The sequence below is a fragment of the Mandrillus leucophaeus genome, unplaced genomic scaffold (genome assembly GCF_000951045.1).
Source record: "Mandrillus leucophaeus isolate KB7577 unplaced genomic scaffold, Mleu.le_1.0 Scaffold274, whole genome shotgun sequence".
NCBI classification, from domain to species: domain Eukaryota; kingdom Metazoa; phylum Chordata; class Mammalia; order Primates; family Cercopithecidae; genus Mandrillus; species Mandrillus leucophaeus.
This window is the reverse complement of record NW_012102854.1, coordinates 27,370-50,206: the sequence shown is the minus strand read 5'-3', so window position 1 is coordinate 50,206 and position 22,837 is coordinate 27,370. Positions and strand designations below refer to the sequence as shown.

The window sequence follows — 22,837 nt, the reverse complement described above, 5'->3', positions numbered from 1 at the left end:
GCCAAGCCTTTTTTTTTTTTTTTTGAGACAGAGTCTTGTTCTCTTGCCCAGGCTGGAGTGCAGTGGTATGCTCTGCGCTCACTACAACCCCCGCCTCCCTGGTTCAAGCAATTCTTCTGCCTCAGCCTCCTGAGTAGCTGGGACTACAGGCATGCACCACCATGCCCAGCTAATTTTTGTATTTTTAGTAGAGACAGGGGTTTCACCATGTTGGTCAGGCTGGTCTCCTACTCCTGACCTTGTGATCTCCCCGCCTCGGCCTCCCAAAGTGCTGGAATTACAGGCGTAAGCCACCATGCCTGGCCTCAATTTCTTATAGCCTGGAATGCCTACCTGTCCACTTTATCTCCAGATAGTTTTTCCTCAAGATAGAAATAACCTGAATGCCCTCTTATGATTAAAGTGATATACAATTTTTGCAAAAGTTCGAAAACTTGAGGGAGTCACGAAGAAAGTTTAAGTCACCTATCCATGGTGCCACCATCCAGATCGTCACTATTAATGTTTTCAAATTATTTTGTCTGCTCGTATGTGTGGTCATGTGATTTTTTGTTTTTTTCAGAGTGGGTTCATACTACTAATAGAAGTAGCTAACTTATTGAGCATGCACTTTGAGCCACTTATAGTTGGACGTTCTTTACAGATGTGATCTTGTTTAATCCACGTAACAACCCTATTAGACAGGTATGACTATATTTCATTAATTCTCTGATGCACTTTTTTCCACATTTTAACCTCTCTGAAATCAAAATGGGCTTTACAAAAATTCTTGGCAACTCATAGTTTCACTGATGGCATTTTTTTTTCTTTCCTAGTATATAAAGTTATAAGGGCCTTATAATCAGTGACATCTCAGACTCGATGAAATAGAGTATTATTCTAAGTTGACTACTGAGGAAATCAGGTCACTCGCCTCAAAGTTACACAGTTAAAAATGGTAGAGCTGGCCAGGCGCAGTGGCTCATGCCTGTAATCCCAGCACTTTGGGAGGCCAAGGCAGGTGGATCACCTGAGGTCAGGAGTTCAAGACCAGCCTGACCAACATGGAGAAACCCCATCTCTGCTAAAAATACAAAATTAGTCGTGGCGTATGCCTGTAATCCCAGCTACTCCAGAGGCTGAGGCAGGAGAATCGGTTGAACCTGGGAGGTGGAGGTTGCGGTGAGCCAAGATTGTGCCATTGCACTCCAGCCTGGGCAACAAGAGCAAAACTCCGTCTTAAAAAAAAAAAAAAAAAAATGGTAGAGCTGGGATTTCTAAATCACCTACTGATTTCCTTTGCCTACTTGTCAAAGAATGCTATCTTTTTAAAATTTATTTTAAACAACATTTCATATGTTCAGCATATTTTCTTTTTGTCGTCTATAAGTTGTTTTAGAAATATTTTTTCACAGTTAATCTATTTTGTGTGCTTTTAGATTCATCTAGTTTTCAGACATGTATTCAGATAAATCAACTCTTTTCTTAAATTGTTTTCCCTTTATGCTATGCCGGATGGTCTTTCTTACCACAAAAATAGGATAGTTACTTTTATATTTTCCAAAAATACTTTGTCTTTTATCCAAACAATCTAGTCTTTAAGGTATCTTCTGTGATAATCTGACCAGAGAATGTTGGCTATAAAATTCCAAATTTGGAGTGTTTATGTAGATTTTTTATGCGACTTTGGAGTAACATATTTTAAAGAGTGGCATGGTATTTGTAGGATGTGAAAATGAAGGTTTTTTTTTGTTTTTTTTTTTTTCTGGGTATGTCTGGATGTAGCACTTACTTCATTAATTCTGGCCAGTCCTCAAGAATTACTTTCACTCTAAGACTAAAGAAACATATTTTCTATTCTGAATTAATCTGTTTCTTTCTCTTTAACTTTTCTTCAGAATTCTGTAAGAATTTGTTGAGTTTCTCTTCCCATTCCTGTAGAGGCCAAAACCTTCCTAAGATTATCAGAAGATCACCACCCCTCCCCATCCATGTCCTGCACACCGGCGGGGAGGAAGCTTCAGTTCCCCTTGCCCTTCAGCCCTTCACTGTCTATTTCTCCCTGTGTCTTCTCTCCTGAAAATATTCATTGCCCTTTGTCCCTGCTAATGGGAGGCTGTGCACTGTGATGAAAGGGTAGAATCTTAGCCCATTTCTGCCATTTGCTAGCTCTGTGACCATGGGCTTCCTCATAATTTCAGTTTGGGGAATGTGATGATACTGGAAATTCACCTGCACTTACACTGGCGACCTGGGGTCCCCTAGCTCCTACCTTCTGGTCTCCCCAACATCCAGTGAAGTGCCCAGTTTCATTGCTTCTTTTCTTTTCCTGTTCTGTGAGCTTATGCACTAGGGCCTCACTCCACTGTCTTTTGCCTTGTGGGAGTAGATGCTACATTGAACTAATTGGGCTCCCTGGCTCCACTTTTACTCTTTGCCAATAAGATAGTCCAGTAATGTCACCTTTTAAATTTTGTTCAGTGAATGCCTGTTACTTTCAGGATAAATCTCCAGCTCTTTCACGTTCATTGTGTGTTTATTAAAAAGCACATTCTGTATTTAGCAGAGCACAAAGCCTAGCATTGGAGTAAAGTTGTGAGCAAAGATGATGTGTTTAGTCCTGGCAGGTATAACCTGCCATTCAAAACATTTCCTGTCCTGACTCTATGGAGTTCTCCAACATCACTTCTCTCTACTCCTCCCTCAGAACCTCTCATCAGCTATCCCAGTTAACTTTCTGCTCCTCAGAAACAGAGGGTGCAATTGGTCTCCATCTTCTGCTCTCTCTATTTGGAGTGCTGTTCAATCTGTTTTCTGCTGGTTGGAATTCTGTTCCTTTTCTAAGTCCCAGTTAATTTTCTACATGTTACGTGAAACTTTCCCCACACCCCTCAACCTAAATCAGTCACTATTTTCTTATTTCCTATAACAAGATTCTTTTAATGGGAGGCAACATATCCTGCTTAAAAACCCCTCAGTTAATTCTTTTCATCTGTGAGAACAAGTCTAAATGTCTCAGGATCTGATCCTTCTTTTCAGCCTCGTCTCTCCACTCCCTCTCTGACTTTACCCTAGTCGTGTTAAACTACTAGCTGTTCCCAGAATGCACAGTCTATCTCATGCCTCCATTGTACAAGAAACACAAGAAGGGCTTTTATCCATTACCACCCCTTTCTCTAGGTTCTACTGAACCTAGGTCAAGAACCAGCATCTGTGAAGCCTGCGTCAGTCTCGAGGTTGCTCTTGGTCTCAATTACTGTATCTCTTATAGTCCTTATCATACTATATTGTAACTGTCTTTTTTTTTTTGCTCTTGTTGCCCAGGCTGGAGTGCAATGGTGCAATCTCGGCTCACCTCAACCTCCGCCTCCCGGGTTGAAGTGATTCTCCTGCCTCAGCCTCCCAAGTAGCTGGGATTACAGGCCTGTGCCACCATGCCCAGCTAATTTTGTATTTTTTAGTAGAGACGGGGTTTCTCCATGTTGGTCAGGCTGGTCTCAAACTCCCGACCTCAGATGATCCGCCTGCTTTGGCCTCCCAAAGTGCTGGGATTACAGGCATAAGCCACCGCGCCTGGCCTGTAACTGTCTTTTTAAAACTGCTTTTATTAAATATTGAGTAGTAGAACATGTTTAACATATTAAGGGGGACTGAACACCCATGTTAAGAGGTAGAATGCTAATGTTAGAAATCCCATGTGTGCTTTGATCATCCCAATCCAAATCCCCTTCTTTAGCTGTCAGAGGTATCTGTTATTCTGAATTTTCTGTTTTGCATTTCCTTGTTTTTCTTTACAGTCTTAACCATATGTGTTTATTTTCCTGTTCTAATTTGATGTCAAGAAATCATACTGTTTGGATTCTTCTGCAACTCTGTTACTTGTCTTCCAACAAGTGTTCAAGAGATTCATTCACCTTGCAAACTTATCCTACTGTATAGCCATCCATTGTATGAATACATTTTTTCATTGATATTGTGTACATTACTCCTGTGAACATTCTTGAACTCCTCTTATTGTATCCTGTGCAAGAATTTCTGTAAATATGTAACTAGAAATGGAATTGCTATCTCATAGGTTATATGCATTTTTAGCCTTACTAGACATTGCCCAGTTGTTTTCTAAAGTGTTTACTATACTCATTTACTATTCCTTTTACTTCGTGTCCTCACCAACACTTGGTATTATTAAACTTGTAAATCTTTCCACACTTGGGTATGAGTTGATATATATTATTTTGATTTCAAATTTGCATATTTTGGTACTAAATGAGGTTGAGCCCCTCCACCACCATTTTCATGCTTATTGGCGTTCATGTTTTCTCTTTTCTGAAGTACAATTTTATGTCATTTCTGATTTTTCTATTGATTTTTATATTTCCAGAGTTTTTGTTCCTTTTAATGCTTTGTGTGCATTTCTTAAATATTGTGGATTGTCGTCCTTGTCAGTTATATGTGCTGTGCATGCTTTCTTACTTTGACCTTTAAATGATGGTAGAAATTCTCAATTTTAATGCCATCAAATTTAACACTATTTTCTTTAATTTATTTACATCTTGTGTCTGAAATCTCTCCTCTCCTGAGAGTAAAGATATTCTCCCTATTTTCTATAAATGATATTATTTTGCCTTTTATGTTTAAGTCTTCAGTTCACTTGGAATTAATTGTAGGGTATGGTATTTCCATTTGGATAACTAATATCTGAAACATCATTTATTGAAAAGGCAATTTATTATAAAGGATTAGGCAAACTGCAGGGTCTGAGGGAACAGTCCCTACAAGATGCCATCACTCAGGCACCAGCTACAACTTAAGGGGTTCCCATGACCACTCTCACTTCAGACCAGCTAGCTAGAAATTCAGGTGTTTCCACCACCACCACCCTTAGGTATAATAATTCAGTAGAAAGACTCACAGAACTCACTGAAAGCTGTTATATTCACAGTCACATTTATAACAAGGAAAGGATACATTGGGTTGTATTAGCCTCCCAGTATTGATGTTTGGCAGTACACCCAGAGTATTGTCAACCAGAGAAGCTCACTCAAGCTTCAGGGCCCAGTTTTTACTGAAGCTTCATTACATAAGCATCCTTGATTGAATCATTTTCCAGGTGCACGAACTCAGTTTCCAGCATCTGTCCTTCCTCCTTGCCTGAAAGTCAAGCTGATACCACACGGTTCAAAGTCCCAAGACCGATTACATGGTAGAGGTAGGTGTGGCCAACCCCAAGCCCTAGTCATCTCATGAGCGTAAACTAACAGACATGGTCTTAGGGGCCCACCATAAATAACAAAGACATTCCTATCACTCAGGAAATTCGAAGTGTTTCGAGGTTACTTCCCAAGAGCTAGGACAAAGGCCAGACCTCTTTTTGGAGGCCACATTCCTTACTACACAGTCCTCCTTTCTCTGTACTTCAGTGGCAGTTCTGTCATAAATTAAGTTCCCCTATATATATGTTGGTCTATTCTGGGCTCTCCTTTCTAATCTGCCAGTCTGTTTGTCTATTAAAACCATACCGCCCAAAGACTGCATTCTAGTAATGTCTGATATTTGGTAAGTCACATTCCTCTACCATGGTCCTGTTCTCTAGAAAGGTCTTAGCTGTTCCTAGGCTTTGGCTTCATATACATTTTAGAATTGACTGATCAAGTTCTGTAGAAATCCAGCCAGGATAATGATTTGTAATGCACTAAACCTTTGATCAATTTGGAGAAAGTTGACATTTTTACAGTATTGAGTCTTCCTCTGCCTCTAAATAACTCTGCTTATCTGAGTCTTGTGAAATGGTTTTAATAATATTTTATAATTAGAGTCTTACACATCTTTTGTTAATTTTATTTCTAGGTATTTTTATGTTTTGTGGTTTTCTTAGATGACATTAATTTTAGAATATAGGCCGCGTGCTGTGGCTCACACCTGTAACTCCAACACTTAAGGAGACCAAGGCAAGCGAATCACTTAAGCCCAGCAGTTTGAGACCAGCCTGGGCAACATAGCAAGACCCCATCTCTACTATAAATAAAAAATTAGCCAGGCATGATGGTGCATGCCTGTAGTCCCAGCTACTTGGTAGGCTGAGGTAGGAGAATCACTCGAGCCCAGGAGGATGAGGCTGCGGTGTGCTATGATTATGCCACTACACTCCAGCCTGGGTGACAGAGCGAGACCCAGTCTCAAAAAAGGAAGTAAATAAAATAAAATGTAATATAATTTTCTCATTGTTTCTGGTATATAAACTTGCCATTGATTTTTTTTTTCTTAAAACTCTCATGACAGATTATTGCAGTTGATTTTGAGATATTAATTTTATGTCCCTCCACCTTGTTTAACTCCTATTTATTCTCACATCTTGTAGATTCTTTTGGATGTGGGGTCATGCAACTTGATCATATCACTGATGAATAAAGACACGTTTTAGTTGTAAATAATTGTCTTTGTCTATTAGTATTGATTTATTTCCTTCTTTTTTAACCTTATTTTAATTCTTACTTTGCTGCACTGGCTCCACCTCCCAGAACAGTTTTGAATGGTGAATATGGGAACCTGTCTTATTCACAGTTTTAGATACTTCACTTTTACTTAGGTTTGCACTTGTTTTTTTTTTTTTTTTTTGTAGATGTCCTTTATCAGGTTAGGGACATTGCTTTTTTATCGCTAATTTGCTCTTAAGTTTTTATCATGAAGGACTATTGCATTTCTAAAATGCCTTTTCTGCCTCCATTGAAATGATTGGTCAGGCACGATGGCTCATGCCTGTAATCCCAGCACTTTGGGAGGCTGAGTTGGGTGGATCACCTGAGGTCAGGAGTTCGAGACCAGCCTGGCCAACATGGCAAAACCCTGTCTCTACTATAAATACAACAACAACAAAAATTAGCCAGGCGAGGTGGTGGGCGCCTGTAACCTCAGCTCTTTGGGAGGCTGAGGCAGGAGAATCGCTTGAACCTCGGAGGCAGAGGTTGCAGTGAGTCAAGATGGCACCATTGTACTCCAGCCTGAGCAACAAGAGCAAAACTCCATCTCAAAAAAAAAAAAAAGAAAGTAAAAAGAAATGATCATAAGTGTTTTCTCTTTAATCTGTTAATGTGCCTAATAATTTTAATTTATTTCCAGTATCGTATACACCTTTTATTGGGAAGAACCTAACTTAGCCATGATGTGTGATAAATTTTTACATATTACTGGATTCAGTTTGCTAATAACTTGCTTAGAATTTTAAATCTGTGGCATGTGTAAGACTGGCCAGTAATTTCAGTTCTTCATAATGTCTTTAACAAGTTACTCTATCCCAGGAGAGCTGTGGCCTTGGCCTGTGAACCAAGATTGTTTTCTACATTTTTAAGTGGTTGGGGGAAATGATCAAGAGAATTATATTTTATGACACATGGAAATTGTATGAAATTCAAATTTTAGTGTTCATAAATAAAGCTTTACTGGAACATAACCACATTCATCCATTTATTTATTTATTTATTTTTTGAGACGGAGTCTAGCTCTATCGCCCAGGCTGGAGTGCAGTGGCGCGATCTCGGCTCACTGCAACCTCCGCCTCCCGGACTGACGCCATTCTCCTGCCTCAGCCTCCCGAGCAGCTGGGACTACAGGCGCCCGCCACCACGCCTGGCTAGTTTTTTTGTATTTTTAGTAGAGATGGGGTTTCACCATGTTTCACCGTGTTTGCCAGGATGGTCTCGATCTCCTGACCTCGTTATCCACCCAACTCGGCCTCCCAAAGTGCTGGGATTACAGGCTTGAGCTACAGCGCCCGGCTCACGTTAATCTATTTATATAACATCTATGGCTGCTTCTGTGCTGCATGGCAGAGTTGAGGAGTTGCAGCAGAGATGGTATGTCCCACAGAGCCTAAGATACTTACTATTTGGCCCTTTACAAACAAAAGTTTGCTGACCTCTGGTCTAGCTTCATAAAATATATCAGTTTTCCTTTTCTTTTTCCCATGGTAGGATCTTGGAGTACTTATATTATCAGTGGTGTGAGCAAGGCCACTCTTTTCAGATTATTTGTTTATTCCCTTTCTTCTATACCATTTACTACCCCCATCCTCCCCCTGCCCATAAGGCAGTCATGTCTTGGTACTGCATCGTTTTCTTAGTATGTATTCATTCATGCAAAACGTTTTTCTCTTGCGTTAAGGTCCAGTGTGGTCAGTTTTTCAAAATCTTCCACATATGATTGAGAAGAATCAATTATTTGAATTGAGTGCATTGTTCTATATGCAGCCTTTAGATCAAGCTTAATAATTTTGGTATCTAAATATTCTGTTTTTATTGACTTTTTCTCTGTTGTATCTATCAGTTATTTCTAGTGTTTTGTTAAAATCTGCCATTATGATTAGGGTTTGTCTCTTAGTTTCTATTTCATTTATGCATATGTATATGTATATATAATATGTGTATATTATTTATTATTTAAGCATAAAGTTATCCTTTTCTAACTTTCATCTTTCTGAATATTTATGTTTTGGATGTGTCTCTAATAACCAGCAGAGAGCTGGGCTTTGGTTTTTGACAACTTTGACCAACTTTGTTCTTTAACAAGAGTATTTAGTCTATTTACAGTGCTTGTAATTACTGATATAATTGAAGGTATCATTTTTGTGCTTTTTATTCTCCCTCTTCTGTATTTCATTATCTTCATTTCATTTTCCCTTCTGTGAGTTTGAAAGTTATAAGCTATTTGTGTTTATTTAGTAGTTACCTTAGAAATTTTAATACACTTTCTTAACTTACTAGTGTCTAAAACTAAAAAATATTCTTACGTTCTTGGTAAATAAGGAAGTAGGATATATTCTGACTAATCAAACAACTTACATTATTGTCAGGTATTTTTCTTCTATCTTTTTTTAACCCATAAGAAATTTTATTTTATGTATTGTTAGCTTAGATTATCCATGTATTTACCACTTTCTTGGTTCACCATTCTTTCTTACATCTCAGGCTCTCCATCTGGGATCACTTTCCTTTAGATGGAATAAACAGTAAATTTCTCTCTGATTTTGGTTTTTTTTTTTTAAAATGTCTTTATTTGCCCTCATTTGTGAAAGGTATTCTGCCCTCACACTGGGACATTCGCTGTCTTCCGGTTTACATTTTTGTTATTAAATAGTCGTCTGTCAATCAGCCTTTTTTTTATGTAGATGATCTACCTTTATTCCCAAATTGCTTTTCACGTATTCTCTTTGTATTTAGTGCTCTGCACTTTTGGTCTGATTGTCTAGGCATGAGTTTATTTTTATTTATTCTGTTTAAGACTTACTGGGCTTCCTGAATCTGCTTTTGCCAATTCTGAAAATTTCTTAGCTGTCCTGTCTTCCAATACTGCCATTTTCTTAATTCTCCTTTCTCCTTCTAGAACTTCAGTTAAATATCTATTAAGCTATCTCACATTATCTTCTTAATCTCTCTTCTGTACATCTGCTCATTTGTCTTTTTTTTTTTTTTTGAGACGGAGTCTGGCTCTGTTGCCCAGGCTGGAGTGCAGTGGCCGGATCTCAGCTCACTGCAAGCTCCGCCTCCCGGGTCCCCGCCATTCTCCTGCCTCAGCCCCCCGAGTAGCTGGGACTACAGACACCCGCCACCATGCCCATCTAATTTTTTGTATTTTTAGTAGAGACAGGGTTTCACCATGTTGACCAGGATGGTCTCGATCTCCTGACCTCGTGATCCACCCGCCTTGGCCTCCCAAAGTACCGGGGTTAGAGGCGTGAGCCACCGTGCCTGGCCTCATTTGTCTTTTTTAATTGCATTCTGCATAATCTCTTTTTATACCTTTCAGTACAGTAATTTTTCTCTTCAGAGAGATTTATTCTAGCCATTGTATGATTTAAGTATGTTTTTTGTTTTATGTTATTTCTTTTCCTTTTTGGAAATCCTCTGTCATCTTTATGAAGTTTTCTTATTACATTTCCTCCATTTTAAAAACATGTAATATGCTTGTTTTATAATTTTGGGCATTATCTATATAATATATGAATCTTTTACGGAGGTAATTCCTCTTCCCTCTCAACATTTTATTAGGGAAATTTTCAAACATAATGAAAAGTTAAAACAATTGCATGAGTGATTTTCCTTTTTGTTCATGGAATTATGCCTCTTTGTATGTTTCTTTCCTTTTTTTTTTTTTTTTTTGAGACACAGTCTCACTGTGTTACCCAGGCTGGATAACTGATGCAATCTTGGCTCACTACAGCCTCCACCTCCCAGGTTCAAGCGATTCTTGTTTCTCAGCCTCCCGAGTAGCTGGGACTACAAGCATGCGCCACCATGCCCGGCTAATTTGTATTTTAAGTAGAGATGGGGTTTCACCAGATGGACTAGGCTGGTCTTGAACCCCTGACCTCAAGTGATCTGCCCAGTTTGGCCTCCCAAAGTGCTGTGATTACAGGCATGAGCCACCACACCTGGCCATTTTTTTTTTAATTGATTTTTTGTTTAGGCAAAATTCACATAATATATAATATATAGTTAACCATTTTTAAGTGCATAGTTCAGTGACATTTAGTGCATTCACAATGTTGTGTTGCTTTTATTTTTGACTAATAGGTTATTTTCCTTGGAATTCTACCTGTAGATTCTTGAGGCCTGATTGAAGGTTGTTCCTCTAGGGCAGGTCTGTGTTTGCTTCTACTAGGAGCCCTGCCAAACCAGGACCATCATAAAGTAAACACAGATGGCAGGTGTTTTAGATCCACCTTAGTATCGTTATGTGAACTGCAGGCCTGTGTGAGGGCTGGCTTGTAGTTACAGTTCCTCAGGGGAAAATGTTTCCCTTCCACCGTCTGCCAAGGTTCAAGTCAGGCAGTTTTCCTAGCAGACCCTAAGAATGGGAATGCTACATCTAGTTTTCCCTTACTCTAAGGGCACGGTTCTAGAGGTCCCAGGTCTTTGTAGTGTGGAATTAATTAGACCCCCCACTTGGCCAGTGTAGGCTTGATCTTCTCTCCCCTTGCTCCTTAAGATCATAAATGTCAAAGCTTATGGTCATCTGGGCTCTATAGACATTCCCTGGGGAAAATAAGCCTCAGTGGCTCAGCATATGCCTCTCTGTTCGCATTTTGATATAGTTTTATCTGCTGAAGATTACTTCTCTGTCAGCTCATCCTTGCATTCTAAAGTATTTTTGATATTCAATCTCTTATTTTTCAGCTGGTGATTTGGACGTAGTAACTAGTCCCCCACAGAGCTCGGTGTCCTATGATTGATTTTCTCTTCTTTTTTTTCCCCCTCCGTGACTGAGCTTTTTAAGGGCAAATGTATGCTAGGTAAGAGTTATCTGCGACCCCAGTGCCCACGTAGAGCCAGAGTCATGGGGATTTGATTGGTATTTTTGGATAAGAGGATTTTTGTTGACACAGCTGCTCCTCTCTTCCCATTCCCTTCTACCCCTTTGATCTCCCTTCATAGACTGCTGTGATCTGCAGTGACAAACACAGCAGACCTAGCATTTTCTGCTCCCCTAAGTGCAGGGGCCAGCTGAGGGTTCCTTCAAAGGATCAGGAAATTCTCAGGTTGCATCTACAAGAGCCAGAAGTTAGAAGGCAACCAGGTGCAGACTTGGATATTTCTCAGTAGATTCAAAACCCAGCAATGCCACTGTAGCTGCAGATTTGAGTAAATGACTTCACTTCTCCAAGCTAAAGTTTCCTTTCAGTTAGGATTCATGACCTTCTCGTGAGGATTAATATATGTAGGCACCAGGAACTTAAAGTGCTTAAAGTACAATGATTGTCCTTGAGATGCAGTGTGCACTACACTATCAGCAGTAAGGTTAGGGGTAGTAGCAAGAGAGAATGTCAGGCAGGAAAGCCATGGGTAATCTCAGTTTGGAACCGGGATGTACTGACCATGAGGATTCCTGGAACTATGGTCTTATGGGAAGCCATTGCATTGTGTATCTGGGTAATTGAGCTCTGCTGAGGCTGCTAAGGGCCTCCTGATCCTGTGGGTTTTCTGGCTCAGTGCTGCTGATTCTGGAGAGTCTTTGCAGAATGAGGTTTTAGTTTTAGTTCCAAAGGCCTCAGTTCTGGGATATAGGAGCAAAGCCCAGGAAGTGACTGCTGCGTAGAACACTAGAATTTATTCCTCCTATCTCTATTAGGCTTGGGGGATGCTGGAACCCTCTGTTGTAGAAATCTTTGTCCAGAGCTGGGCCTGCCCAGGTGTCCTGTGCTCCTGGGCCTTGAGGGCTCCCTCAAGTCTTTGGGGTGCCTTCCATGGCTGAGGGTCTCAGTGACATCCAGGTTGTACGAAAGGGAGCCCAGGCCCTGGGCTCTGATCAGCTCCTGACAGTGGGAAAGTTGTTTCTTCTGAATCTGTTTTTCTATAGTTGGATTCCCTGGGATTCAAGAAAGACAAAGGCTTGTTCATTCTTTCTCAAATCTCAGAGAAAAAAAAAAAAGCAGACTCTGTGTGTGTGTGTTGTGTTGGAGTACCAAAAGCAGGGATGGAGTGAAGGGATTCATTCTCAGGCCTTTGGGGACCTTGAGGTCGGTCTGGTGAATTTTGTCATCAAAATTCTCTTATCCAAAAAGATCAATGAAATCCCCATTACTTGCTTTTTCTTCCAGTTTTGCTTTCCCAGGCTTTCTCTAGTAAAAACCTAGGGTATAAATTTTGTAGTTGTAAAAGCTATTATCAGTGTGTTAGTATGTCTCCTCTCCTTCACTGCAGTCTTTAATTTTTTAATTTTTTTATTTTTTGTAGAGGCGGGGTCCTGGTATGTTGCCCAGGCTGGTCTTAAACTCCTGGACTCAAGCAATTCTCCCACCTCCACCTCCCAAAGTGCTAGGATCACAGGCGTGAGCCATCACACTTGGCCTGAATGCATTCTTTTCTAGTTTTTATTTTAATTAACACTGCATTAGTCCCTTCTCGCATTGCTATAAAGAAATACCCGAGAGGCCGGGCGCGGTGGCTCAAGCCTGTAATCCCAGCACTTTGGGAGGCCGAGACGGGCGGATCACGAGGTCTAGGAGATCGAGACCACCCTGGCTAACACGGTGAAACCCCGTCTCCACTAAAAAATACAAAAAACTAGCCGGGCGAGGTGGCGGGCATCTGTAGTCCCAGCTACTCGGGAGGCTGAGGCAGGAGAATGGCGTAAACCCGGGAGGCGGAGCTTGCAGTGAGCTGAGATCCGGCCACTGCACTCCAGTCTGGGCGGCAGAGCGAGACTCCGTCTCAAAATAAATAAATAAATAAATAAAAAGAAATACCCGAGACTGGGGATTTTATAAAGAAAAGAGGTTTAATTGGCTTACAGCTCCAGCTCCGCAGGCTGTTCAGGAAGCATGATGCTGGCATCTGCTCAGCTTCTGGGAGCGCTCAGGAAACTTACCATCATGGTGGAAGGCAGAGGAGAGGCCAGCGCTTCACCTGGCCAGAGCAGAAGGAAGCAGGGAAGGCGCTAGACACTTTTAAACAGCCAGATCTCGTAAGAACTTACTATCACGAGAACAGCAACAAAGGGACAGTGCTAAGCCATTCATCAAGTATTCACCACCATGTTCCAATTACCTCCCACCAGGCCCTACGTCCAACATTAGGGATTAGAAATCCCCATGAGATTTGAGTGGGGACACATATCCAAACCGTATCAGACACATTGTAATCCTAGCATTTCGGGATCATATTTATGGGGTACAATTTGATGTTTCAGTACGTATCTATGTTGTATAAAGAGCCATTCAGGGTGGTTGGTGTATCCATCACCTCATGCATTTGTCATTTCTTTGTGGTAAGAATATTCAAAAGCCTCTTCTAGTTATTTTGTAATATACAATATTTTATCATTAACCATAGTCACCCTACTGTGCAATAGAACACCAGAATTTATTTCTCCTGATTGTAACTTTGTACCCACTGACTGACGTCTCCGCATTTGTACCCCCACCCCGTCTCTGGTAACAACTGTTCTGCTCTCTGCTTCTGAATGCCTTCTCTTTGCTTTAGAAGATTTGAACAGATTGAGCAGATTTCTTTTTCCTAAAACTTCTTGCCTTCCCCAGGGACTTGTTGTCCAGTTCTTCCCATTTCAGTCACTAATGCTACCAAAGGGTGCTATCTCTTTTATTGATTGATTGATTGATTGATTGAGACGGAGTCTTGCTCTGTTGCCCAGGCTAGAGTGCAGTGGCACGATCTTGGCTCACTGCAACCTCCGCCTCCCAGGTTCAAGCGATCCTCCTGCCTCAGCCCCCCTAGTAGCTGGGACTACAGGCACACGCCACCATGCCTGGTTAATTTTTGTATTTTTAGTAGAGACGGGGTTTCGCCATGTTGACCAGGCTGATCTCAAACTCCTGACCTCAGGTGATCCACCCACCTCGGCCTCTCAAAGTGCTGAGATTACAGGTGTGAGCCACAGTGCCTGGCCAAGGCTGCTGTCTCTTAAGGGCCCCTCTGTTCTCCAAGAACTGTTTAGGTATTTATTAGCAAACCTCTTAGCATTTCTGGTTTTTTGAGACAATGTCTTGCTCGGTCACCCAGGATGGAGTGCAGCGGCACAATCATGGGTCTGCTGCCTCAACCTCCGAGGCTCAAAGAGCTCCTCCTGCCTCAGCCTCCCAAGTAGCTGGGATTGCAGGTATGTGCCACCTTACCCGGCTAATTTTTGGATTTTTCTCTAGAAACAGGATCTCACTGTGTTGGTTTTGAACTCCTGGGCTCAAGCAATCCTCCCACCTTGGCCTCCCAAAGTGTTGGGATTACAAGAGTGAGCCACTATACTAGGATTAGCATTTTTTAGATACATATTCTTCCACTGAGAGTACTGATGGAGTAGGAAAACCAATCCCTGATGGAAATTTTCATACCTCCTTTCTTGGAGCTGTGATTTAATGAAGTGGAAATGAATGGTTAAGTGGAATCACATATTGCAAACTTGAGTTTTCTAATTAGACAAGAAAGGAATTGATGTTGATTTATTGTATTGCAGTCTCAGTATCAGCTAGTATCTCTAGCTGTCTGAGGATTTTAGGACTGGGGATATCCTGAGATATGTAGATTGTATGGAGTTACAGGATATTCCCAAGGAGTCTGTGCCAGCTGGATAAAGTGTGTCCATTTTGAACTTGTGTAGTATGTGCGCAGCTCGTGTGACATCGTTGTGAGTCTGGATCTTTCTCCATCAGTTCTGGTAGCTAAGGAACAAGGAGAGTATGGTTGGGGACATTTGTGGTAACAGGAACAGTACAAATTGTTAACAAGTGACCAGGCACGGTGGCTCATGCCTGTAATCCCAGCACTTTGGGAGGCCGAGGTGAATGTATCACTTGAGTCCAGGAGTTCAAGAACAGCCTGGCCATCATGGTGAAACTCTGTCTCTACTAAAAATACAAAAATTAGCCAGGTGTGGTGGCCCATGCCTGTGGTCCCAGCTACTCAGGAGGCTGAGGCAGGAGAATCACTTGAACCTGGGAGACAGAGGTAGCAGTGAGCTGAGATTGCTCCACTGTACTCCAGCCTGGGTGACAGAGTGAGACTGTCTCAAAATAAAATAAAATAAAATAAAAATAAAATAAATTGTTGAAAAATAATGACTATCATAACTGCAAAATAACCTTTAGGGAACTTCTCCAACCGACTTCCTCAAAATAAGAACATTATATGAGGAATCATGCAGCCAGTAAAATTGCTGTCTATTTAAGAATAGTGATGTAGAAAACTGATTTAGGATTTAATTTATTGAATGGGAAAGAGGAAGAGGCAATGAGAAGCTTGCGTGCTTAACATAGGGTGTGCTGTGTACTTGCAAGCACAGTTTCATTTAATTGGGAAAAACCGCTTACGTGGACTTAGTTTATTCTCCGACGTGGGTGGATAATGGAAGTGCCTAGAGGCTACCTCTGCAGGAGTAGGCATGCCCAAGAACCACGTGGGCACTTGACTCTGATCACCCCTGTTTCCACACTGACCCATCCATGTTGAATGGGCCCAGTATGGCCTGTTTTCCTAATGGAACTTCCCTACTGAATTGCTTTCTCCATTTTCTTTTATATTGTCTTAAAGATTTTGTCCATGAATTTCACAAATGGTATATTTATTTGTGATTTCAGGGCTTGAAGTTCAAAGATGTGGTCATTTACTTCTCTCAAAAGGAGTGGGAATGCTTGCACTCTGCTCAGAAGGATTTGTACCGAGATGTAATGTTGGAAAATTACGGCAACCTGGTCTTACTGGGTAACTTTATCTGCCCCTCTGCACACCCCCCGCCCCGCCAAACACAGAACTGGCCTTCTGGAATTCTTACGTTCTTTTTTCTGAGTTTGTCACAAGTGCTTTTCAAGTACCTGGATGAGTTAATGTTTCTTGCTCACCAAAAGAATGGTTTGTCTCTTGCGAAGCTGGAAATAGGCTGTTCCAGTAGGCACCTTTATCTTCCCTGGTGCTCTGACCCTCACTCCTTCTTCTGACCCTTAATCTACCTGCTCCTCTTTCTTGATAATTAGGGACTGATTTTTAATTCTGACACCCACAACAAAACCTTGTTCCCTTTGTGTTTGAGCAGGGCTTTCTGATACTAAGCCAAATGTGATCTCCTTATTGGAGCAGAAGAAAGAGCCCTGGTTGGTTAAGAGGAATGAGACAAAAGAATGGTGTCCAGGTGAGTGATGATGAACTGGAATGGGGAGGCCATAGCAGTTGGTCACTTAGCTCATCTGTGAGAAGGTAGCACTTTGGAGATTTTGGTGGGAAAGCTGCTTAAAAATGCTTGAGATCGGGAGGAGAAAGTAAGGATGTTGTAATCACAGCACTTTGGAAGGCTTTTTTTTGAGATCAGGAGTTCGAGACCAGCCTGACCAACGTGGTGAAACCCTGTCTCTACTAAAAATACAAAAAAATTACCCAGGCCTGGTGGTGCATACCTGTAATCCCAGCTACTCAGGAGGCTGAGGCAGGAGAATTGCTTGAACCTGGGAGGCAGAGGTTGCAGTGAGCCGAGATTGCACCACTGCACTCCAGCCTGGGCAACACAACAAGACTCCATCTCAAAAAAAAAAAAGGCCAAGGCGGGCGGATTACGAGGTCAGGAGTTCAAGACCAACCTGGCCAATATGGTGAAACCCTGTCTCTACTGAAAATACAAAAATTAGCTGGGCATGGTGGCAGGTGCCTGTAGTCCCAGCTGTTTGGGAGGCTGAAGCAGGAGAATTGCTTGAACCCAGGAGGCAGAGGTTGCAGTGAGCCGAGATCACGCTACTGCTCTCCAGCCTGGGTGACAAAGCGAGACTCCATCTCAAAAAAAAAAAGAAAGTAAGGATGTTTCAGCTCCATTTACCAGGCTTTCTTGCTCACCTCCTATAATACTTCCCCCTCATTTCAGAGAGGAAGTGCCCTCTTTCTTCCCCTGTGACAACCATTTTACTTGCATTTTGGGTCCAATTTTGTCCTGACTTTTAAAAACAGTTTTATTGAGATAAAATTCATATATCATAATATTCATCCATTTAAAGTTCAGTAATTTTTAGTCAGTTTGCAACCATCACAACAGTCTAATTGTAGAACATTTTCATCACTCAGAATGAAACGCCATACCCGTTAGCAGTCACTCCCCAAACCCAGCCCCAAGCAACTACTGATCACTTTCTGTCTTTATAGATGTGCCTGTTCTGGACATTTTATATTAATGATATCACACAACATATAATTTATGACTGGCTTTTTTCACTTACCAGAATATTTTCAAAGTTCATCCATAGTGTAACATATACCAGTGTCTCATTCTTTTATATTGCCAAATTGTATTCCATGGTATAGATATTACCATTTTGTTCATTCATCAGTTGGTAGACATTTGGGTTGTTTCTACTTTTAGGCTACTATGTATGACTGAAGCTGCTATGAACATTTGTATATAGGTTCCCTTCTTCTCTTAGTTTGTTGAGTATTTTTGTCATGAAAGGATTTTAGAATACTTTTTTCCGTTACCTTTTCTGCATCTATTAAGACATCTGTAGTTGATATCCTTTGTTGTATTAATATGTTTTATTACATTGATAAACTTTTGGATGTTGAACCAACCTTGCATTTGTAGGATAAATTTTACCTGGATGTAGTATATAATCCTTTCTCTAAGCTGTTGGATCTGGTTTGGTCTTTTTTGTTGAAGATACTGGTCAGTAGTTTTCTTGTGATATCTTTGCTTTGTCTGATTGATATCAGGGTAATACTGGCCTCAGAATTAGGAAATGTTTCTTTGTCTTCTGTCTTTTTGAAGTGTTCATGAAGGATTTATATTAAGTTTTCTTTAATGTTGGGTGAGGCCATTTGCTCCTGGGCTTTTCTTTGTGGGAAGATTTTTTTACTCTAATTCAGTCTCTTAATTTGGTATAGGTCTATTCAGGTGTTCTGTTTCCTCTTGAGTCAATTTTGGTAGTTTCGGGTCTTTTTAGGAATTTGTCCATTTTGTCTAAGTTGTTTAATTTATTGGCATATAGTTATTCGTAGGGGTTCCTTATAACCCTTTTTATTTCTATAAGGTCAGTAGTGATATCTCCTATTTCATTCCTGATGTTAGTATTTTGAGACTTCTCTCTTTTTTTGTTGGTCAATCTAGCCAAAGATTTGCCAATTCTGTTGATCTTTTCCAAGGACCAACTTTTGGTCTCATTGATTTTCTCTGTTGTTTTTCTATTCTCTATTTTGTTTATGGCTGCTGTTATCTTTTATTATTTCCCTCCTTCTGGAAGCTTTATGTTTTTGTTTATTCTTTATTATCTGGTTCCTTAAGATACACAGTTAGATTGTTGATTTGAGATATCTCTGGTTTTTTTTTTCTTCTTGTTTTTAATATAGGTGTTTTTAGCTGTAAATTTCCCTGTAAGCCCTGCTTTAGCTGCATTTCATAAGTTTTGGTATATTGACTTTTCATTTATCTCAAAATATTTTTAAATTTTCCTTGTGATTTCTTCTTTAACACATTGGTTATTTAGGAGTATGTTATTTAATTTTCACATGTTTGTGAATTTCCCAAATTTCCTTCTGCTGTTAATATCTAAGTTCATTCCATTGTAGTTGCAAAACATATTTTGTGTGATTTCAATCCTCTTACATTTATTGAGGGCTGTTTTATGGCTTAGTATATGGTCTAACCTGAAAAATGTTCCATACATGCTTGAGAAAAATGTGTATTCTCCTGTTGTTGAGTGGAGTATTCTACAAATGTTTTCTTAAGTTTAATTGGTTTATAGTGTTTTTCAAGCCTTCTGTTTCCTTGTTAATCTTCTGCCTAGCTATTCTATTCATTATTGAAAGTAAAGTATTGAAGTCTTCAATTTGTTCAATTGTCTATTGCTTGCTTTAATTCTTGCTTTACGTATTTTGGGCCTGTGTTATTAGGTGTATATATACTTACAACTGTTACAGTTTTCTGACTATCATTATATCCTCTTATCATTATAACATACCCTTTTTTCTGATTTGTTGTTGTTGTTGTTGTTGTTTGAGATGGAGTCTAGCATTGTTGCCCAGGCTGGAGTGCAGTGGCACAATCTCTGCTCACTGCAACTTCCACCTCCCGGGTTAAAGTGATTATCCTGCCTCAGCCTCCCGAGTAGCTGGGATGACAGGTGCCTGCCAACACACGCAGCTAATTTTTGCATTTTCAGTAGAGACAGGGTTTCACTGTGTTGCCCAGGCTGGTCTTGAACTCCTGACCTTGTGATCTACCCACCTCGGCCTCCCAACGTGCTGGGATTACAAGCGTGACCCACTGTGCCCGGCCAAAATATCCTTTTTTCTCACTGGTTACAATTTTTGTCTTAAAGCTTATTTCATCTGGTATTAGTAATGCTATTTTAGCTCATTTGTGGTTACTCTTTGCATGGTATATCTTTTTCCATTCTTTCATTACAACTATTTGTGTCCTTGAATCTACAGTTTGTCTCGGGGGCTGGGCATGGTGACTCATACCTGTAATCCCAGCACTTTGGGAGGCAGAGGTGGGCAGATCAATTGAGGTCAGGTGTTTGAGACCAGTCTGGCCAACATGGCGAAACCCTGTATCTACTAAAAATACAAAAAATTAGCCAGGCATGGTGGCCCGTGCCTATAGTCCCAGCTACTCAGGAGGCTGAGGCATGAGAATCACTTGAACCCAGGGGGTGGAGGTTGCAATGAGCTGAGATCACATCATTGCACTCCAGCCTGGGTGACAGAGTGAGACTGTGTCTCAAAAAACAAAAACAAAAACAGTGTGTCTCAGGTAGATTGCATATACTTGGATCACATTTTTTAAATCCATCCTGCCAACCTCTTCTTGTAGTGTTTAACAAAGTCTGTAGTGTTTAATATGTTTACATTTAATACACTGATGGGGTGGGATTTACAATTGGTATTGTGGTATTTGTTTTCTATTTGTGTTGTTATTGTTTTATTCCTCTATTCTTCCATTACTACCTTCTGTTATATTACCTAAATATTTTCTAGAGTACCATTTTTGTTCCTATATTGTTTCTTGTACAATAGTCTTTGAAATTATTTTCTTGCTGGTTGCCTTCAAGATTATAATTAGCATTTCAACTTAAAACAATCTAGTTTGCATTAATATTAACTTAACTTTAATCTTATATAAATACTTTGCTCCAAAATACTTCTGTTCCCACCTCCCTTCTTTGTACTATTATTGTCATACATATTACATATTTATACATTATAAGCCAATATTGGCAGAATAATGACCCCCTCAAAGATGTCCATATCCGAATCTCTGAAACTTGTGAACATGTTACCCTTACATGGTAAGGGGGAATTCAGGTTGCAAATCTGCTCAACTTCAGTTGGGGAGAGGATCTTAGGTTATCCAAGTGGGCCCAGTGTAATCACAAGGGTCTTTAAAAGTATCAGAGATGTGGCTGGGTGCAGTGGCTCACACCTGTAATCCCAACACTTTGGGAGGCTAAGGTGGGCAGATTGCTTGAGCCCAAAAGCTCCTCATTTTCTCATTTTTCACTTCCCTTTTTTTTTTAAATTGCCGTGTAAAGAATTGTTTATTAACTATTTTTAGTTTGTCATTTTTACTTCAGAACTTTTCTTTGTCCTGCAATGTGAAAATACCTCCCATTTTCTTTCTTGTTATTTTACAGATTGGGAGTTTGGAAGAGAAACCAAGAATTTCTCTCCAAAGGAAAACATTTATGAAATTAGATCACCGCAACAGGAGAGGGTCAGAGCCATCAGAGAAATCAGATGCCAGGTGGAGAGACAACAGGGTCTCCAGGAGGGACATTTCAGACAAGCTGTAATACCATTTACTTCCGTGCAGTGCACAGCCCATAGAGAACATCACTGGATTCATACTGGAGAGAAATCCTGTGAATGCAGGAAATGTAAGAATGCTTTCAGGTGCCAGTCATGTCCTGTTCAACATGAAATAATTCATAATAAGAAAAAAGACCCTAAATGTGGAGAACATAGGAAAATCTTTAATGGTGGGATCAGACTTGATTAAGCATCAGAGGCTTAATGAAAGCAAAAACCATAGTGAAAATAACAAATGTGCCTTTAATTGTGATTCTGGAATTACTCAACCTCGGAGCGTTAATACTGGAGCGTTAATACTGGAGAGAGCGTTAAATGTAAGGAATGTGGGAAAGCCTTTCATTCCAGCTCACAACTTAGTCAGCATCAGAGGATGCATCTTGGCGAGAAACCCTGTAAGTGTAGGGAGTGTGGGAAAGCCTTTCCATCCACCGCACAGCTTAATCTACATCAGAGGATCCATACTGATGAGAAATACTATGAATGTAAGGAGTGTGGGAAGGCCTTTACCCGTCCCTCACACCTTTTTCGACATCGAAGAATCCATACTGGTGAGAAACCCCATAAATGTAAGGAATGTGGGAAGACTTTTCGTTATGACACACAACTGAGCCTTCATCAGATAATCCATACTGGTGAAAGACGCTATGAATGCAAGGAGTGTGGGAAGGTGTACAGTTGTGCCTCACAGCTGAGTCTACATCAAAGAATTCATACTGGTGAGAAACCCCATGAATGTAAGGAATGTGAGAAAGCCTTTATCTCTGATTCACATCTTATTCGACATCGGAGTGTCCATACTGGGGAGAAACCCTATAAGTGTAAGGAATGTGGGAAGTCCTTCCGTTGTGGCTCAGAACTTACCCGACATCAGAGAGCTCACACTGGTGAGAAACCCTATGAGTGTAAGGAATGTGGAAAGGCCTTTACTTGTAGCACAGAACTTGTTCGACATCAAAAAGTTCACACTGGGGAGAGACCCCATAAGTGTAAGGAATGTGGGAAGGCTTTTATTCGAAGGTCAGAGCTCACTCATCATGAGAGAAGTCACACTGGTGAGAAACCCTATGAGTGTACGGAGTGTGGGAAGGCCTTTGGTCGTGGTTCAGAACTTAGTCGACACCAGAAAATTCATACTGGTGAGAAACCGTATGAATGTCAGCAGTGTGGAAAGGCCTTTATTCGGGCCTCACACCTTAGTCAACATCAAAGAATTCATTCAGGAACCAGGAGTGAATGAAGAAATGAGGGATGGCTCAGAATTTGATTAACATGAGAAAATTCATACTGATTTGGAAAAATAAAAACCTATAATTCTAAATGTGAGACACCTTATAAATGTTAGGAATTAGCGGGGATTTATTTGTGTTTCAGAATTTATTACACATCATGATACAACTGGTGAAAAATTGAAGAATTCCATGAATGTAAAGAAAGTAGGCACTTGGGGAGGCTGAGACGGGCGAATCACGAGGTCAGGAGATCCAGACCATCCTGGCTAACACGGTGAAACCCCGTCTCTACTAAAAAATACAAAAAACTAGCCGGGCGAGGTGGCGGGCGCCTGTAGTCCCAGC

General features: G+C 40.6%; 1 protein-coding gene across 1 annotated transcript in view; it reads left to right on the top strand.

The window, feature by feature from the left end:
• LOC105543095 (zinc finger protein 383-like) overlaps window positions 1-22,561 on the top strand; it is a 24,793-nt gene extending 2,232 nt beyond the window's left edge. The window contains 6 exon segments of the mRNA XM_011984868.1: window positions 15,082-15,163; window positions 16,011-16,181; window positions 16,510-16,605; window positions 21,086-21,432; window positions 21,434-21,562; window positions 21,565-22,561. Of these exon segments, the coding sequence (XP_011840258.1) occupies window positions 15,082-15,163; window positions 16,011-16,181; window positions 16,510-16,605; window positions 21,086-21,432; window positions 21,434-21,562; window positions 21,565-22,500 (1,761 nt within the window). The 3' untranslated portion in view covers window positions 22,501-22,561.
• Window positions 22,562-22,837: the final 276 nt, after the last annotated feature.